Source organism: Mobula hypostoma, chromosome 6 (genome assembly GCF_963921235.1).
Source record: "Mobula hypostoma chromosome 6, sMobHyp1.1, whole genome shotgun sequence".
Classification (NCBI taxonomy): Eukaryota; Metazoa; Chordata; class Chondrichthyes; order Myliobatiformes; family Myliobatidae; genus Mobula; species Mobula hypostoma.
The window spans coordinates 47,108,853-47,125,335 of NC_086102.1; the positions used below are offsets into that span (position 1 = coordinate 47,108,853).

The 16,483-nt window shown below is 39.1% G+C and overlaps 1 protein-coding gene across 1 annotated transcript in view; it reads right to left on the bottom strand.

The window, feature by feature from the left end:
* Positions 1–16,361, bottom strand: part of atg3 (autophagy related 3) — a 47,928-nt gene extending 31,567 nt beyond the window's left edge. Inside the window, exons 1-3 of the mRNA XM_063050767.1 lie at positions 16,159–16,361; positions 2,743–2,784; positions 693–742 (exon numbers count right to left, since the gene is read on the bottom strand). Of these exons, the coding sequence (XP_062906837.1) occupies positions 693–742; positions 2,743–2,784; positions 16,159–16,230 (164 nt within the window). The 5' untranslated portion in view covers positions 16,231–16,361. The remainder of the gene's footprint in view (positions 1–692; positions 743–2,742; positions 2,785–16,158) is intronic.
* Between the last annotated feature and the right edge of the window lie 122 nt (positions 16,362–16,483).

The following is a 16,483-nucleotide window of genomic DNA, read 5'->3' on the forward strand; positions in this document are numbered from 1 at the left end:
TATTAATGCTATCAAGAATCAGTATCCAGCTTTGCTGATAATACAAAGCTAGGCAATGAAGTTAACTGAGGAGGACACAGGGAGTCTGCGAAGGGATGTGGACAATTTAGTGAGTTGGCAATCCAGCAGAAAGAGAATATGAGAAGCCATTCTATATTTAGGAGTAAAAGCAAAATAAGATACAATTATTTTACATAACAAGAAACCTATAAATATTGGCATAAAAATCATAACATGTTAGTACATAAAATAAAAAAAAATACAGCAACAGGAGCATTGGAGAGGGTACACTAAGATAGTTCCTCGAATGATAACTCAACTGAATGCTAAAACTATTTATTGGAAAAGACCAAACAGGCTTAGTCCCCTTTTCCTCAAATAAAAGACCTCTAACAATAAATTCAGAGGAGATTTTCTTATTCAAAGTTATTAAAGAACATTTCCAAGGAACAATTGATGAGGTTAACACAGATGTATCAAGGAGTTGATGAAAATGCAAAAAGAGAAAGCATTGATGGATTGGTTAAGAGGGCAGTGGGAGAAGGCTTATTTAGAATATAAACATTGGCATGAAACTGCGGGCCAGTTTGTGTACTGTAATACTATTGATATCTAAAATAATTCTACATAATAGACCTAGATTTCAACTCTCAATTATTAATGCAACTTTTCCCAATCCATTATTCACTTACCATTGCCAAGTGGGACAGTGATGGACCAGATGATCTCCTGCCACCACAAACTACAAAAAGAGAAAGAGAACACGCACTAAATTACAAATAAGGAAGAGAAAATGACGTTAGTCAAATCGTGCAGCATTTGTGAAAATATTTTGTTTGCCTCACCAGAATAAGTTGTGCTTCAATTTGTTACTTCTGCAAAAGCTGTGAACATGTGTTTAAAGGTATTATAGCCAACTGAAATGTGTAATTTTTGATAATTATAGGTCTGTAGACACTTAAATTTAGCATAGGATATATCAGTTTAATAGAAAACATGCACTAACATATTGACAAAGCTGTCTGCTAATCACATACAGAACCATCTTTGAATGATGTATGAGCATACAAACCTATGTTTTCATAACAAAAATGTTGTTAACATACAAAAATATCGTTAACATACAAAAATATCAACTATAAACACGTAAAATGTTCCTTGCATCAGTATGAGCTATATATTAAATTTCATTAAACATTTCTCTGCAGATGCATTTAAGAGTCAGAAACAAAATGTTCACTAAGTAGTCCACTCCCTAAAAACTAGACTGCTAAGATCTGTTTAAGACCCTAATTAAGCAAAATTTATTTGTGTGTGCTTGCAATATCAGGGTGAAATCACACCAAGGATTGAACTGAACCAAGTGATTTCCTGTACCATCACAATGCACCCGTCTTCTGAACTTTGTCCCCAGACACACAACCATCTCCTGCTAGATCCCCTGGATTCTAAGTACACTGACCCCTCTCCTGGCATGTTATCACAGTAATTAGATACTGCACATCACTTGAGTAAATGTGAGAGCTATCTACCTTTTCCCTGCAGCCATTGCCTTGCATACCACTTGCAGGTTGTGCTGCTGCTTATTTTCCAAAGGTACTATGCTTTCTATGATCGTGGCTAATAAATCTGTAATGAGGTGGACTAAACTGAGAGAAATTATGTCTTCCATATATCTTGTTTAAGAGTTCACTTCTGATTGTAAACCTCCGTAATGCTAGCTCATATTTGATATTGGCTCTTAAGAATTCCTGTACGAGGGACACAATCTGATGCGACGTGACATGCAACAGCTGCTTTAGCAATCCAAGAACAGATTCTTTCAAGAATGATTCAAAATTATTCAGGAGAATGTGAATCAGATTACATAATTAGAAGAAATTTAACTTAGCTCTAGCAAAAAGATGATGTATTTTGCGTTGATTTACTGGATGTAATATTATTAAAATGAAATGGGAATCATTAAAGAAAGATCAACTATGATCAAACCGAACAGTAGCAAGAAACATCCTATTAACATGATGCATTCAAAACCAAATAAAAATGGCGATAATAATATTTTGGCAATTACCCAAACATCCAGTATTAAATACATTATTCTGCTTATTTTAAAAGAGAGCTAAAAGTCTGCTGCAGAGAAAAAGACCACCCTGCCTAAGTGATCCATGATGCTTTTTTGTTCCAAATGAGTGCCCTTCCAACTTTCATCAACTAATTTTCCTTGTACTCTTCTATTCCTTTTTTATTCAAATGGTTATCCATTTTACCCTTAAATAGTACCTTTGTAACATGGCACAACAATCTCCTTGGAATAGTTTTTTCTAGACTGACATAGCTAATTGTTAATCCCCTAGAGTTGAACGCCTGCTTTTGCAAAAAAAAAACTTGCTTTTAAAAAAATGCTATTTTCCTCTATAATATGTATAATTTACATTAAAACTACATCAAAAGATTTTAAATACAAGGTTAGATTATGGAATATGTGAAATCGACTCAGACTGAGGTAGCTTAAGACGTAGCTGAATAAAGGACTACTCAATGCCTACCTTCTGCAAATAAACTTAATATCCATTCCAATATTAAACTTTTTGAATACCAAAGATGAGATTTATGATGTGCACTTGCATCAAAAACAAATTCCTGTCTAATGTTTCTTGATTTCTATCTCTGTTCATTATTTTGCACAACTATCCAAATTCATCCTTCAAGTCAAATCCGTGATTTGTATCCAAAAAAACTCACCTCCTCAGGGGTAATTACTCCAGTTTCCTTAAATTTTGACTCCTACATTGAAAGAAAAGGAGTGAGAACACATTAATAGATGAAAGAAAGGTCTTTTCATTAATTAACACACATCAAGGTTGCTGGTGAATGCAGCAGGCCAGGCAGCAACTTTGATGTGTGTTGCTTGAATTTCCAGCATCTGCAGAATTCCTGTTGTTTTCATTAATTAAGCCATTCTTTGATAAGCTCCATTGCCTCAAACTATTGAGTAATAGAATAAACAAAATTACATCCAGCGGTTAAAGAATGATTTCCTGTTTCCTTGATGTTCAAAAGTCTATTGACCATTGTCTTAAATATAACTAGCACCTGAGCCGTCATCATCCTCTTGAGCAAAGGTTCATTATCTTCTGGATGCAAAAATCAGAATGCTTAATAACCAATTGTCACTAAGACTGCAACCCCTGGTTCCGAACACCCCGGCCAAGAGAAATATCAACTCTAAAGAAAAAAAACTGACAAGCCTCCAAAGAATTGTCTTTATTTGAATACATTTCACTCTTCTAAGCTCTAGATGGTGTAGATCCGTTCAGCTTAACCTACCACTCCACAAATTACCACCCCAGGAATTAATCTGGTAAATTTTTGTTACTCTCTAATCCTTCTTCTTGAGGTGACCAATACACAATATTCCAGATGCAGTCTAAGTGGAGAAAGATGTCTCTGCTCCTTTACACAAATCATCTTGCAATAAAGATAAATACCGTTCTGTCTTCTTGTTTGCCTGCTGTACTTGAATATTGACTTCAGACCATGTTATGAAATTATGAATACAATGTTCATAAGACACAGGATCAGAATTAGGCTATTCAACCCATCAAATCTGGTCCACAATTAATCTCTGCAATGATACATTATAGATGTCAGAATCAGGTATAATATCACCAGTATACATCATGAAATTTGTTAGTCTGCAGTAGCAGTACATTGTTAATTACAGCAAGTATGGCTGTCTGTCTAGGTACCATATCCGGTGCGGACGTTGGTGACCATGGTTTTCCATATAGATCTACCCTTCGTTCTTTGGATGACTTCCATTTCCTCCTTGTGTAACCACCTGGCTAGGCTTTTGATGTACATAAGCCGAGGTCTTCCTCTAGGTTTGCTCCTCTCGATCTTTCCAGAGAGCATGAGATTTTCTAGCTCAACTTTCCACATGATGTATCCTAGGAATCTGAGTTGTTTTTCTCTTATTGTTGGTATGAGTGATCGAACTGCTTGGGCTCTTCTGAGAACTTCTTCATTTGATGTACGTGTGGTCCATGATATTTTTAACATTCTCCTGTACAACCATAATTCAGCTGCTTCTAGTCTCTTTTCCATTGCTGGGGAAATGGCCCAGCATTCACTTCCATAAGTCAGGATAGAATAAATGTAGCATTGCAGTATTCTGTTTTTAGTGTACATGCTCATTTTTATGTCTCTTAATGTGGTCTTCATTTTTTGGAAAGCTTCTTTCGCCATTGCTATTCTGTATTTGATATCTGTGATATATACAGCAAGTATACATAATAACTAAATAAGCAGTGAAAATCAATTCTTTGGTCTGGTATTCAATGCATAGTTGTTGCTGCAATACCACTCAACCAGCTGGCCTATTTCATTCCTCTACACCTTCTCATCACCATCTGAAATTCTGCCAATAATAGTTGTGTCATCAGCAAATTTATAGATGGAATTTGAGCTATGTCTCGTCACATAGTGATGGGTGTAGAGAGAGCAGAGCATTGGGCTAAGCACACATCCTTAAGGTGCACCAGTGTTGATTATCAGCAAGGTGAAGATGTTATTTTTCTTCTGGTGTGATAGTTGAGGATGCAGTTACACCAGGAGGTACAGAGGCCCAGGTTTTGAAGCTTTTTGATCAGAACTGTGGAACAATGGTGTTAAACACTGAGCTGTAGTTAATGAACAGCAACTTGAAACCATTGTGACACCTCTGGTTAACTTAATGTGTGAAGAAAGAACCAGTTTAGTACAATACAGAAGAAAGTGATGTATGAAATGTAAATATGAAAAGAGAAAAAGCTAAGACAAATAATTAACCTAAACTAATAATTACTGTATTCCATTAACCCACAATCTTGAAATATTTTAATCTCACATCAGAACTGTATTAAGAATTTGTAAAGGTTATAAGAAAGCTCAAGATCACCACTGCAAATAACTTTCAATTAACAAACTTGTAGTTAGAATGAGATTCTTTTTGAAAGAAATCTGAGTTGATATTGAAACAAGTGACAGGAAGTTGCTGAAACACTACAGCTTATACAAGGATGTCATGTTGTTGAGTAAGCGAGTCATTCCTGATCCTAAAACTACAGCTCAACTAATGAATAAACAAGGGTGGAGTACTTTCAAAGTGACATGCTATTAATTTGTCAAACTAAATGAAAAACAATCATGTGAGCCAGAGTCAGAAAAGTCTAACCTCGAACTTGAATATTTTACCATGTTTAGTTTTCTAAGGCAGAAATCTACTAACTTTTGGTTTGACACAGCAACAGATATGTCCTTCGGAGATCTGAATGTGACCTTGAGATAAGTCTTAATATAATCACAGTTTATTTTTAAAAAATGGTAGAGTACATGCACCTTCCTATTGTGAGAGTAGGCAACTTGTCTGATATTCCAGTGATCTGATACCTATTGACTTATTCTCAGCCATCGTAGCTAAGCTTCTAGAATATAGGAATGCTTACATTTGCGATATTTTGGGGTAAAAGGTGACAAGGCAGAGAATTTAAGGTGGTAAGTAATTTTTCAGTAAAGACGATATTAGAGAAAGTTCTGAGGGAAGAGGATTAACAAAGATTTGGAAAGGCAGCAACTAATTGCATGCTTTGATTGAATTCGTTAAAGAGATAAAGTATTCATGACGACCGGGCAGTAAATGTAATTTACATGGACTTTAGTAAGGTTCCACATGGTATAGTGGATCAAAATGTCAGGGCCCATGGGAATCTAGAGTATATTTGGCACACTTGACTCCAAACTGGCTTAGCAATAGAGAAAGAGGGAGATAGTAGAGTGTCTGATTTTGTGATTAACAGCCAGTGTCCAGTGATAGCTCAGAGGGATAAGTGCTGGAACCCACATTCCCGCATAATATACAGTGCATATAAAAAGTATTTACCCCCCCCCCCCGCCCCCGGAAGTTTTCAAGTTTTATTGTTTTACAACATTGAATCACAGCAGATTGAATTTAACTATTTTGACACTGATCAACAGAAAACGACACTTTTGTGTCAAAGTGAAAACAGATCTCTACAAGTGATCTAAATATAAAACATAAAATTATTGGGTGCATAAGTATTCACCCCTTCTAGTCAGCATTTAGAAGATGCACCTTTGGCAACAATTACAGCCTTGAGTCTGTATGGTTAGGTCTCTACCAGATTTGCACATCTGGACACCGCAATTTTTCCCCATTCTTCTTTACAAAACTGCTCAAGCTCTGTCAGATTGCATGGGGATCATGACTGAACAGTCCTTTTCAAGGCCAGCCAAAAATTCTCAATTGGATTGAGGCCTGGACTCTGACTTGGCCACTCCAGAGAACACTTTGTTGTTTTTAAATCATTCCTCTGTAGCTTTGGCTTTATGCTTGGGGTCATTGCCTTGTTAGAAAACAAATCTTCTCCCAAGCCACAGTTCTCTTGCAGATTGCATCAGGATTTCCTCCAGGACTACTCTGCATTTTGCAGCATTCATTTTACCCTCTACTTTCACAAGCTTTCAAAGGCCTGCCGCAGTGAAGCATCCCCACAGCATGTTGCAACCACCACCATGCTTCATGGTGGGGATGGTACATTTTTGATGATGTGCTGTGTTTGGTTTACTCCAAACATAGCATTTAGTCTGATGGCTAAAAAGTTCAATTTTGGTTTCATCAGACTTTCAAACCTTCTCCTAGCTGTTTTCAGAATCTCCCACATGCCTTCTGGCAAACTCTAGCTGAGATTTCACGAGATCCTCCCCCTCCCCGCCCCCCCCCCCACAACAGTGGCTTTCTCTTTGCCACTTTCCCATAAAGCTGTGACTGGTAAAGCACCCATGTAACAGTTGTTGTATGCAGTCTTTCCCATCTCAGCCACTGAAGCTATAATTCTTCCAGAGTTGTCATAAGTCTCTTGGCCTCTGTCACTAGTCCCCTTCTTGCACAGTCACTCAGTTTTTGAGGACAGCCTACTCTACGGAGATTTACAGCTGTACCATATTCTTTCCATTTCTTGATGATTGACTTAACTGTACTTAAAGGGATATTTGTGACATGGAAATTTTCTTGTATCTTGACTTATGATTTTCAATAACCTTTTCACAGAGCTGCTTGAAGTGTTCTTTCATCTTCTTGGTGTAGTTTTTGTCAGGATACTGACTCACCAGCAGTTGGACCTTCCAGATATAGGTTCATTTTTCACTAAATCAATTGAAACACCCTAACTATATACAGATTTATTTATAGCTAGGACACCTTAACTAATTATGTGACTTCTAAAACCAATTGGTTGCACCAGTGATGATTTGGTGTGTTGTATTAAGGGGCAGAGGTGCGAATACTTATAAAACATAAGATAATTGATTGTATATTTGTAATTAATTTAGATCATTTTGTAGAGATCGGTTTTCACTTTGACACAAGTCTTTTTCTGTTGATCAGTGTCAAAAAAAAGCCAAATTAAATCCAGTGATTCAATGTTGTAAAACAATAAAGCATGAAACTTTCCAGGGGAGGGTGTGAATACTTTTTATAGGCACTGTATATGAATGACCTTGATGTAGATGCAAGTTTATGGATGAGGTAGGCTTCACCTGCAGAGTGCAATTAATATGTTAGTGAAAAGGCCTGAGAAAAAGATTAATACAGACAAGTGTGAAGTGATGCAATTGGGAATACCAGTGAGATTAGGGCTTACACCACGAATGGTAGGGTCCTAGGAAGCATTAACAGAGGGACCTTCGAGTACAAGTCTATAGATCCTTGAAGGTAGCAACACAGGTAGACAATGTAGTTAGAAAAGTATAAAACTGATTTTCATTAGACAGGGCATTCAATACAAAGTACTGTATGCAGGTTATGCAACTTTGTAAAACTTGGTCAGGCCTCAGTATGAACATTGCATGCACTTCTCATCACATCCTTCTTGTATCACAGTGATATCACTGGAAAAGGTGCAGAGGAAATTCACCAGGATGTTGCCTGTCATGGAGCAGTTCAACTGTGTGGAGAGATTGGTGAAGCTAGGTCTGTTCTCCCTGAAGCAAAGGTTAAGTAGTATACAAAATGAGATAGATAAAATTAAGAGGGGTACAGAGCAGGAAAACATTCCTCCACAATAGCCTTTTCAAGAGTGAATAAAACTAGGCAGATTTTGATGAAGAGTGAAGAGATGTGGAGGGGACAGTAAGAAGGAACTTCTTCATCCAGAGAGGCAAATACTTGGAATGCACTGCATGATAGTGTGATTGAAGCTGGGTGACTGACAGCATTTAGGCAGTGTCAGAATAAGCACTTGAATTGGTTAGGCTTAGAAAATCATGGACCAGGTTCTGGGAGATGGGATTAATATAGATGGATGCTCACTGAATGGCATGGAAAAGGTGGACCAGATGGCATGTCTCCATGCTGTATGATTCTATGACCGACTCTCTTATTCTGCCATTATTTGCAGTATAAGGCTTCAGCACTTACTAAGAAATAGACTGGGGTGGAAAAGTGCTATTGCTCGTACTGGTGGCACTGTAGTGGAAACAGTTTACTAGTCTGCACAAGGTAGCATGCTCCAGGGCGATGTAGATTAGTTAAATTAGAGGCTTGCAGAACAGTACCAAATTACTCTGTGGAAACTCTCCTAGAACATAACTACACAAAGGCACCATATAAAGCATGAACTGTCAAAGACAAACACAGTGAGACTGAAAAAAGCAGACAGCATAACTACAATACAATCCAAACTATTTTCTTCTATTTGAGCAGAGTAAAATTAAGTGAATAGGTGATTAGGTTGCCTTTTATCAATCGATATGATGTTCAGATTGTCCAATCACAATGGCTTCATGCATCAAAAATACATTTCAAATTGAAAAGCCTATCACAAAGTTTAAAGGCAAACAGGCAACAAATTAAAAAGAGCAGGCCATTTTTAGCCACAAAACAAAGGTGCAAGTTTTTCTTACTTCTCTGATAAAACAGGCTTATTTCCTGAAATTCAGATTATTCCATACTAAAATAAATCAATCCACAGAATATAATATCACCTTTTGGCTCTGTGCTTCTGTCGGATTTCACAAAAAATGAGATGGTGCATTGTTCTTTTGCACCTTATTACTTGACCCATGCTTATTTTCACTTTACCTCAATCATATTCCCAGCAGCTGTCAGTGAGGAATCATATCACTAATTCCACAGCACTCATGAAAAATAGAATGGTGGGAGCAGGAAGAATAAAATCCATAAAAGCATGAAGCCACAAAGGAATATATCTGGAAATAGGAATATAGTTGATTCCAGTTAATTGGTCCATTGGTTAATCAGGACAGCCACTATTTGGGACAACTCTTAAAGAAAAAACTAATGGAAGAAATAGCCAGCATTTTCTTCATTTATTTGGGACACTGCGATGATTAATTGCAATAGGAGACTGCTGCCGAACAGTTTCCAACTAGCAGTCACATAAACTTGTGTGATCTTTAGTCACTACATCGCATTCAAAGCCCATTCTGATATGTCTATCCACGACCTCCTCTACTGTCAAGATGAAGCTACACTCAGGTTGAAGGAACAACACCTTATATTCCATCTGGGTAGCCTCTTATGACTAAACTGATGGCATGAACATTGACTTCTCTAACTTCCGTTAATGCCCCACCTCCCCTGTGTACCGCATCTGTTATTTATTTTTTATTATTATTAAATTTTTCCCTCTCTTTTTCTCCCTCTGTCTCTCAACTATTCTCCTTGCCCATCCTCTGGGTTCCCCCCTCCCCCTTTCTTTCTCCCTAGGCCTCCCGTCCCATGATCCTCTCATATTCTGCTTGCCAATCAACTTTCCAGCTCTTAGCTCCATCCCTCCCCCTCCTGACTTCTCCTATCGTTTCGGATCTCCCCCTTCCCCCTCCCACTTTCAAATCTCTTACTAGCTCTTCTTTCAGTTAGTCCTGACGAAGGGTCTCGGCCCGAAACGTCAAACTGCACCTCTTCCTATAGATGCTGCCTGGCCTGCTGCGTTCACCAGCAATTTTTATGTGTATTGCTTGAAATTCCAGCATCTGCAGATTTCCTCGTGTTTGCAATTTTAAAAGAGTGCCAGTTGCATGGGCTTGTGTTCAAAAAGCAGTGATTTTTGTCACTAATAGCTGATGAGAAATAAGGAGTAAGACAATTTTAAATTGTTTTGCTCAAACATTCAGACTTGGAGATGCCAGGAACAGCTGGGAGTGAAAATGAAACAACTTCCCTACTTCAGCAAGTTAGGAATTACAAAATAAATTGAAGGGATTGACAATCATCTTGAATGTGACAATGAGAAAGATTTGGAGGATATAATCAAAAGCATTGTCAGAAGGCAGTCCATTATCTGCACCAGGTGTCTATGCTGATTTTGTTAATACACAGCAGCATGTTGGTTGCCTGTCATATCCGATGACGATAGCGAAACCTGTGCAGGTGAGTTTTCAGAAAGTGGAATGGCAATCGCATCGGGAAAGTTCCACTCTCCCAACCTCGGAAGTCTGGGTCCAGTGGTACGAGAAGTCACCAGAAACTGGGATCCTCCTTGGTTACAGTGAATAACTACGAATTCTGTGCCTTGTCATGCCCTTTACTCTCCGTGAAACATTGCAGAACCACCTGCTTGGCCACTGGATCCCACTGTTGATCTCATCCACCCCATCCAGGGGAGTCGACTTCACATGTTTGGACAAGCATGTCCGTATTTCACTGGGGTACAAGGCCTGCCAGCTACCCTCACCTGGTTTAGCCTGCCTGTCAAAGCAGTGTACAGGGCTGTGGCCACTGTCGCATGTAAGCAGCTGCTTGAAGCCACGGTTGAGAGCTGAGTGTCCAGTGGGGCCAAAGGTGAGTGATGGATAAGACAAGCTCCTTCTCTAGAGCTACCGCTTCCTGAACACCCCGTACATGACAGCATACACTGGATGAATTCCTCTGTCAATAAGAGTTAGGAACTAATACAGTTTTATAGTACTGTGGTAGCATTGGTAGTGTTCTAATTTATTCTGTATTTCATTTAAATACATAATTGTTAATCAGTTAAATGGTAGTTTCTCTCTTTTTTAAAAATACCTTTTTAACTATTTCCATGAAACTTCAGCTAATTTGGGGTAGCTGCTTAATTGAGCCAAAATATCCTGATGTGTCCCTATTAACCAGAAACAATTATATTTGCCAATAAGAGGCCAAGATTAGAAATACATTTTGAAAAATGCATAAAACTCAAATAACTGCACAGCTTTGATGGTGAGGGCTGGTTTCTGTGATTGGCAACTATCTGTACAGATAAAAAGCAATGCAGCTCATGATGACAACAATATTATTCATCTAAAATTTACAGCACTGATCCTGGCCCTCCCCAGAACCATGTGTTTCTTATAGAAATTTTGATACTTAAAAATACTGTGTATAATGGGAAGCTGGAAACAACCTAAAAGCTGCAGAAATTGCTTCACAATTTCATCCAGATCTTCTAGATTCCCCGCCCCCCAAACAATCTTCTTAGGCCTAGGAGCTTTGAATAGAACTTAAGTGAAATACGGGTGCACATCCAATGGATCAGGTGCAAATTCTGTCATCTACCACAGCTAATTGTGAATGCACAAGCAAAAAGAGGAACTGCCTCCAAATACATTGCCGTCCTCATTGACAGCAAGGTCAACACACAAATGCTGTAGTTTTTGCAGCCACCTTCAGACAGGAGTATCAAATAGATCAATTTTGGTTCTCTCACAGAAGACAGTTGCTAGCCAATTCAATTCATTCACTCTACGTAATTGTAGGAAATTGCTTAGGCCATCAGCTACAGGACAAAACAATATCTAAGCTGTAATGTTGGAAGACAAGCTCCAGAACAAGCTGTGCCTCTAGGCAAACTGTTGCTGTATAGTTAAAACACCAACACCTGCTCATTGCCCTGCTATATTCTGCTCACAAAAAGACAAATTCAATTACTACCTAATCTGTCCTCAATCATCTCAAAATGATGAAAGCCATTTTTGACAGTGCTGTTTTGACAACTGGCAATTACTCACTAATAATCTACTCATGAATACCTAGTTTGAGTTTTCCAAGACCAGTCAGCTTCAGAACTCATAACATTGGTCCAAACACGGAGCAGAGAGCGTAATTCCAGAGATGAATAACAAGATGAATAACACTTCACTTCAAGTATTTGACCAAATGCTGCATCTTGATAAAATTGAAGTCAATTGGAATCAAATGGAAAACACTGGAGACATACCTCAAACAAAAGACAGTTGTTGCTATATAGCTCCAACTGAAGAAGCTCAACATCTTGCGTGACTGCATTACATCCACCACTTAATACACCCAGCCCAGCACTGGTGCACAACAGCTGCTATAGCTGGTCACCAAGGTAACTGGCAGCACTTCCCAAAAAAAATCTCTACCAAGATTCTGAGCTTTGAGTATAAAGCAAGGGAAGACGTGCTGTGCTGTACCATGTAAGATAGTGGCATTGCAACAGCTGGAATATTGTATTCAATTCTAGTTGTAATAGCTCCTGGGATAAGGGACAAACATTACATGGACATATCGGAAAGATTGGAACTATTTATGGTTTTCAAGAATTACAATGATATCTTGTTCAGCTGGGTAAGTCAGGTAAGGAAAGGCAAATGGAGCTTAATTCAGTTAAGCGAGGCATTACATTTTGGGAATGGCAGAGCCATGGGGAGTGTCGTAGAACAGAGGGACCTAAGAGTATAACAGACAATAGGTGCAGGAGTAGGCCATTCAGCCCTTTGAGCCAGCACCGCCATTCACTGTGATCATGGCTGATCATCCACTATCAGTATCCAGTTCCTGCCTTATCCCCATAACCTTTGATTCCACTATCTTTAAGAGCTCTATCCATCTCTTTTTTTGAAAGCATCCAGAGCCTTGGCCTCCACAGCCTTCTGGGGCAGAGCATTCCATATATCCACCACTCTCTGGGTGAAAAAGTTTTTCCTCAACTCCATTCTAAATGGCCTACTCCTAATTCTTAAACTGTGTCCTCTGGTTCTGGACTCACCCATCAGCGGGAACATGCTTCCTGCCTGCAGTGTGTCCAATCCCTTAATAATCTTATATGTTTCAATAAGACCCCCTCTCAACCTTCTAAATTCCAGAGTATACAAGCCCAGTCGCTCCAATCTTTCAACATCCCGCCATCCCGGGAATTAACCTTGTGAACCTACACTGCACTCCCTCAATAGCAAGAATGTCCTTCCTCAAATTTGGAGACCAAAACTGCACACAGTACTCCAGGTGTGGTCTCACCAGGGCCCTGTACAGCTGCAGAAGGACCTCTTTGCTTTTATACTCAATTCCCCATGTTATGAAGGGCAGCATGCCATTAGCTTTCTTCACTGCCCGCTGTACTTGCATGCTTGCTTTCAGTGACTGATGTACAAGAACACCTAGATCTCATTGTACTTCCCCTTTTCCTGACTTGACTCCATTTAGATAATAATCTGCCTTCTTGTTCTTACCACCAAAGTGGACAACCTCACATTTATCCACATTAAACTGCATCTGCCATGCATCTGCCCACTCACCCAGCCTGTCCAAGTCACCCTGCATTCTCATAACATCCTCCTCACATTTCACACTGTCTCCCAGCTTTGTAATAAGTATATAGTTCCATGAAGGTGCTGTCACAAGTAGTGAAAAAGGTATTTGGCAAGTTGGCCTTCACCATCAGGACAGAGTCTAGAAGTTGGAATGTCATGTCGCAGTTGAACAAGATGGTCGTGGGGCTGCATTGGAATAGTGTATCCAGTTTTGGTCATCCTGCTAACAGAAAGCATACAGAAAAGATTTGAGGATACTGCCAAGACTGCTGGGACAGTTGTAAGAGAAGTTGAAGAGGTTATAGGACTTTATTCATTGATGTGTTGGAGAATGAGAGGTGACCCAAGAGATGTAGAATCTCATGACAGGCATAGAGAGGGTGAATGCACACAATCTTTTTCCCCACGGTCAGAGAATTCACGAATTAGAGGACATAGATCTAAAGTGAGAGGGAGAGATTTAATAGAAACCCAAGGGGCCACCTTTACACCCAGGGGATAGTCAGTACATGGAATGAGCCAGAGGAAGTGTTTGAGATATATTAACAAAGATACTTGAACTGATACAGTAATAGAAATGTTACAAGGATATCGATGAATGCAGACAAATGGCACGTGCTTAGAGGGGCATCTCAATTGGCATGGACCGCTTGGGGTGAAGGTCCATTTCCACACTAAGTTTTCAGGAGGGATTATGATGAGAATAAACTGATGGGAAAGTTCCCACTGATGGAAGGGTTAGGGAATTAAGTCAACATCCCTTTTATTATTTTATTTATTTTACTGTTGCATGGACCAACCATTGGCCTGAGTAAGAAATTTTTGACATGGCCTGAAACTATGTTGCACTTTAAATTAACATTTTATGAAAGAAAATTCCAGTTGCCTGGCAACAGAGGCTACGTGCTTGGGAGCATTTCAGTTACTACGCTGCCACACACCCCAGAAGGTGGACTGCAGTTAAAACAGTGGACTAGATTCAACATGTATAAAATAAAATAATGTAGCTGTAATTCAAAATGCACTTGCAAGTTTCACTGTGACCTGGAAGCTTAAATGTGAAGTAAAAGAAAAATCAGCAAGGCTACAAGCAGCTGGAGGTTGAACTAATGAATTCATCTGCTAGTGAGTTGGAGCTCACACAAAGAGTCAGATGTCCTTCAGTACTGTACAGTAATAATATTATGATTTCATGAAAGGCAGATGCATAGGAAAACCACTTCTGTTTCTCTCTTTTATATCTCCAGTCCATCATCAGGTCATACTATAGGAGCACCTACATCACAAGGATGTAATTTGACATTGTGTTCCTTACATTACAGGAGTACTACATTAGCTGTCAAGTGTTTTGGATTGTTTAGGTCCTTGAAAGAAACTACACAAATTCAAATTTTCATTTCTTTGAAATTCTCCAGATAGGATCTGTACATTTTCCTCATACCCCTCCTTCCCCCCCAGAAAGGACACAGGAAATATTTTAAATGTTTGTTATTGTAGAGCAAAATAAATATTTTTCTTCAAACATAACAGTGGCTAGCACAACCTTCAATTAAGAACTTTCAAGTAACTTTTAATTATAGGTGTCATCACATAAAATTACATTAATAGCATAAAAATCAAACATTCTAGAGGTCACATGTTTATGGCATGCGCTGATGTTTACAGAATGCATATTTCATACAGAATGCATATTTCATACCAGTTCATAAATTATAGTGAAAACTATAGAAATTTTAAAATTCTGTTATGTCCTGCACTTTTTACAAAGTATAAAACTTACAAGAATAAAAATTTTCAGGTAGGTACCAGTAAAATAAAAATATCAAATGATTAAGAATTTTCACAAAACTATTGGTTAAAAGAAAATGTTGTAAAATGGAGAAAAAGGTAGGGAAGAGAGTCCAACTGGTATCACGGTCAAAGAATCAACACAGACACGACTGCCTTAAAATGTCTCATTTTGCAGTGTATATCATTCTTTAAACTACAGCCCAGAAAAAATGACAAAAGCTCTTGTACTGTCACTGCTGTAGTAATATTGGGCCTGCAACTAGAATTCAATTACGCTTCCATCTACCAGGAGCCTCCCAAAACAATCTAGGTCTTTTGTAGCAGGGCTGTCAGCTCAAGAAATGCATAAAAACAAATTTTCATTAAAAAAAAAATTTCCAACTAAGTACCCCATAATTTTTCTTTCAAATTATACTTGAAAGCCGCAAACTATAAAAATGTTTACCAAAAAATAATCACGAGTATCACCTTCTTGAACATTCAACGCCAGGCCATTCACATTTTGAAAGTCAAAAGAAGTCGAGACGCATTCTGTAAGTTCCTGTCATTCACCGAGTGTCTGTTGGTCAGACATTGCCTAGAGTCTGTAGTAGCTCACTTATACATTGTAGTTACCATAATTATCACGAATGAATTGGGGTTACCCTTTAGCTGCCCGTTACTTTATTGTTAACAATGAGTAAATCCTCAGTGAACCCGTTACTTACCACGGTCAGGGGAGGGTCAGTGCTGTCACTGGTACAAAGTAACCACAGGCCTTCACAAATAACTCACCTTAAGTACAGGCGTCAAGAACTCTGCCACGCCAAGCGCAGTGCCTTTAACAGTGTTAATAACGCTCTGCATATCGTTAACTCACTCGAGCTGAGCGTACGGCAGTCGCTACCTGCCAACAATTACCTCCACCCTCACCCTTCACCCGAATCCCTATTCCCGCTCCTTCCCCACTCTCGTTCCCTCAACAAGTTCCGCAACCACATTCACGCATGCGTGCTCTCCCCGCTGGCGGCGTGCGCGTGACGCGAGAGCAGCTCCGCGTGCGCGTGCACCCCCGGTTGAACTTGATGGGCGGGGGAGACGGTTGGCCAGGCGCATGCGT